The sequence below is a fragment of the Octopus bimaculoides genome, chromosome 24 (assembly GCF_001194135.2).
Source record: "Octopus bimaculoides isolate UCB-OBI-ISO-001 chromosome 24, ASM119413v2, whole genome shotgun sequence".
Lineage (NCBI taxonomy): Eukaryota > Metazoa > Mollusca > Cephalopoda > Octopoda > Octopodidae > Octopus > Octopus bimaculoides.
The window spans coordinates 2530893-2533035 of NC_069004.1; the positions used below are offsets into that span (position 1 = coordinate 2530893).

Consider the following 2143-nt stretch of genomic DNA (forward strand, 5'->3'; position numbering starts at 1 on the left):
CTAGTAATATCCGACAAGATGAGATTCATCATCGAACTGGTAATATTTTCTTTATATAATTTTTAAAATCACTTTTATTAAATTACTTCTTAAATTGAAACGTCTCAGACTTACTTCTAAGGTATTACCATCTCCATCATGTATTTATATATATATATATATATATAGTTATAAGAAGTGCTTAAGCACACACACGCATAGCACACACATATTTCCAATAAACCAATATTAATTTCTTATATTGATACAGGGACATGAACTAAGAACATAAAGAGACATAAAGAAATACTCAAAGAACTTTATTTCTCAACCTCATCAATTCTGTTCACATTTGTCACCGAACTAATATAATTCCCAGTGCTGAATTTCCTACTTCTGCGATTTTTCTTTTTTTTATACAAGGAGTAAATTATAAGGAATAACTCAACCTGGGATAGAAACTACCCTGGAAATGCCACCGTAGAAATATACTAGACTAATATAGAATATTGGTAAATACATCAGAATAACAGATAAAACTGAACACACATCTTTCAATAACCAGTCAGTTACTACATTTTTTGCCTGATTTTCGCGATATGCAACGACTCTTATTCATTGTGGACAAAGAAAATCTGAAATTGTGTGGTAGCAATTTCTTTCCCGAACATTACTGGTAATAACACAATTCCCAAAATCCGTGTTGTTTGTAATTTACCGTTAAAACGCTTCGTTTTCACCTTATTTCTTGACTGTGTTCTTACTTTGGCAGGATTCTTTCTATTAGAAAGCAAAAGCGAGATTAAATATGTTACCAAACGATCATAGCTGATGCTTATCGACACAAACCTTTGTAGGATTTGCGAAAGGGCGCATCTGTTTATCGATAACATAATATACCAAATTACTGAGAAGTAAATTTCTACTAACGATATCTTGATATTAACTCTTAGCGATCACATTTGATCTAATCAAATATATACTTTACAGATCATACAAACACCATTTATTTTATGACATGAAGCTGGGAACAGGAAATAAACAGGTCGTAAATTTTTGACGACTGCCTTTTTGTGTTGATTCCATATTTAGAATCTACACCACACAACACTCAACGTACTTTCACACAAACATCAAACGAAATATTGTGAGAATCAATGAAAATTTGATTAAAAAAAGGATGTCTAAGTGTACCAGCTGGATTAAGCGCTGTTCTTCATGTCGATGGAGACTATGTTATGCCTGTGCTGGTGTTAGTCTTCTGATGCAAACATTAACAGTTGATCTGAGCATGGCTTTTGTTTGTATGTTGAAAACAACCAATCGTACAATTGAGGAAGTTAACTCTACAGCAAACAACCAAGATTGTCCTGGTCTGGATAATTATTATTCAATAAACCCAAGTTTTGAAGGCGAATTCGAATGGGGTGACACGTTACAATCACACATGTTGGCTGGTTTCTTCTATGGATATATAGGAACTAACATTCTGGGTGGGATATTGGCAGACAAATATGGTGGGAAAAGAATTGTCGGAACGTCAGTACTTGCAGCATCAATTTTGGCCATTCTTCACCCAAGTTTATCACGAGTTAGTGGCTACTTTACTCTTGTCCTAAGGATATTAACAGGTATGGCATCAGGATCAATATACCCGGCAATTCAGTCCTTATTTGGACGCTGGTGCCCTCCACAAGAAATTGGTTCGTTGGTTGCAATAACATTTGCTGCTCAATACCTAGGTAGTATTTTATGTCTCTCAATATCAGGTTATCTTTGTGTTTATGGATTTGATAATGGGTGGGGCCCTATATTTTACATATTTGGTGGATTATCGTTGGTGTTTAGTTTTGTGTGGTTTTATGTAGTTTACGATAATCCAGACACCCATCCCACTATCAGCGAAGAAGAATATTCTTACTTAAATAGAACTATAGTGAGTGGAAAAGTAGTTAAAAAAGTACCCTGGAAACGGCTGCTCTCTTCAAAATTCGGCAGCACACCTGAATTTCAAATATAACTAAAAGTATAGGAAAAAATTATATTCAGGTTACACTGCGGCACACCTAACATAGTCTCGTGGCACACAAGTGTGTCGTGGCATACCAGTTGCAGAGCACTCGTCTTTTTTACATTTTCATAGTTTTTCAATCTTAAAACTATC

At 34.8% G+C, this 2143-nt stretch overlaps 2 protein-coding genes across 2 annotated transcripts in view; both read left to right on the forward strand.

The window, feature by feature from the left end:
- LOC106881429 (sialin-like) overlaps positions 1-2143 on the forward strand; it is a 12402-nt gene that overhangs the window by 2195 nt on the left and 8064 nt on the right. The window lies entirely within an intron of this gene.
- On the forward strand, positions 1160-1999 carry LOC106881430 (uncharacterized transporter slc-17.2). The gene has a single exon (XM_014931817.2). It carries the CDS (start codon positions 1160-1162, stop codon positions 1997-1999), a length of 840 nt encoding a protein of 279 aa, XP_014787303.1.

Coding starts and splice junctions, on each gene's coding strand:
- LOC106881430 (XM_014931817.2), top strand. CDS start 1,160: ATGTCTAAGTGTACCAGCTGGATTAAGCGCTGTTCTTCATGTCGATGG.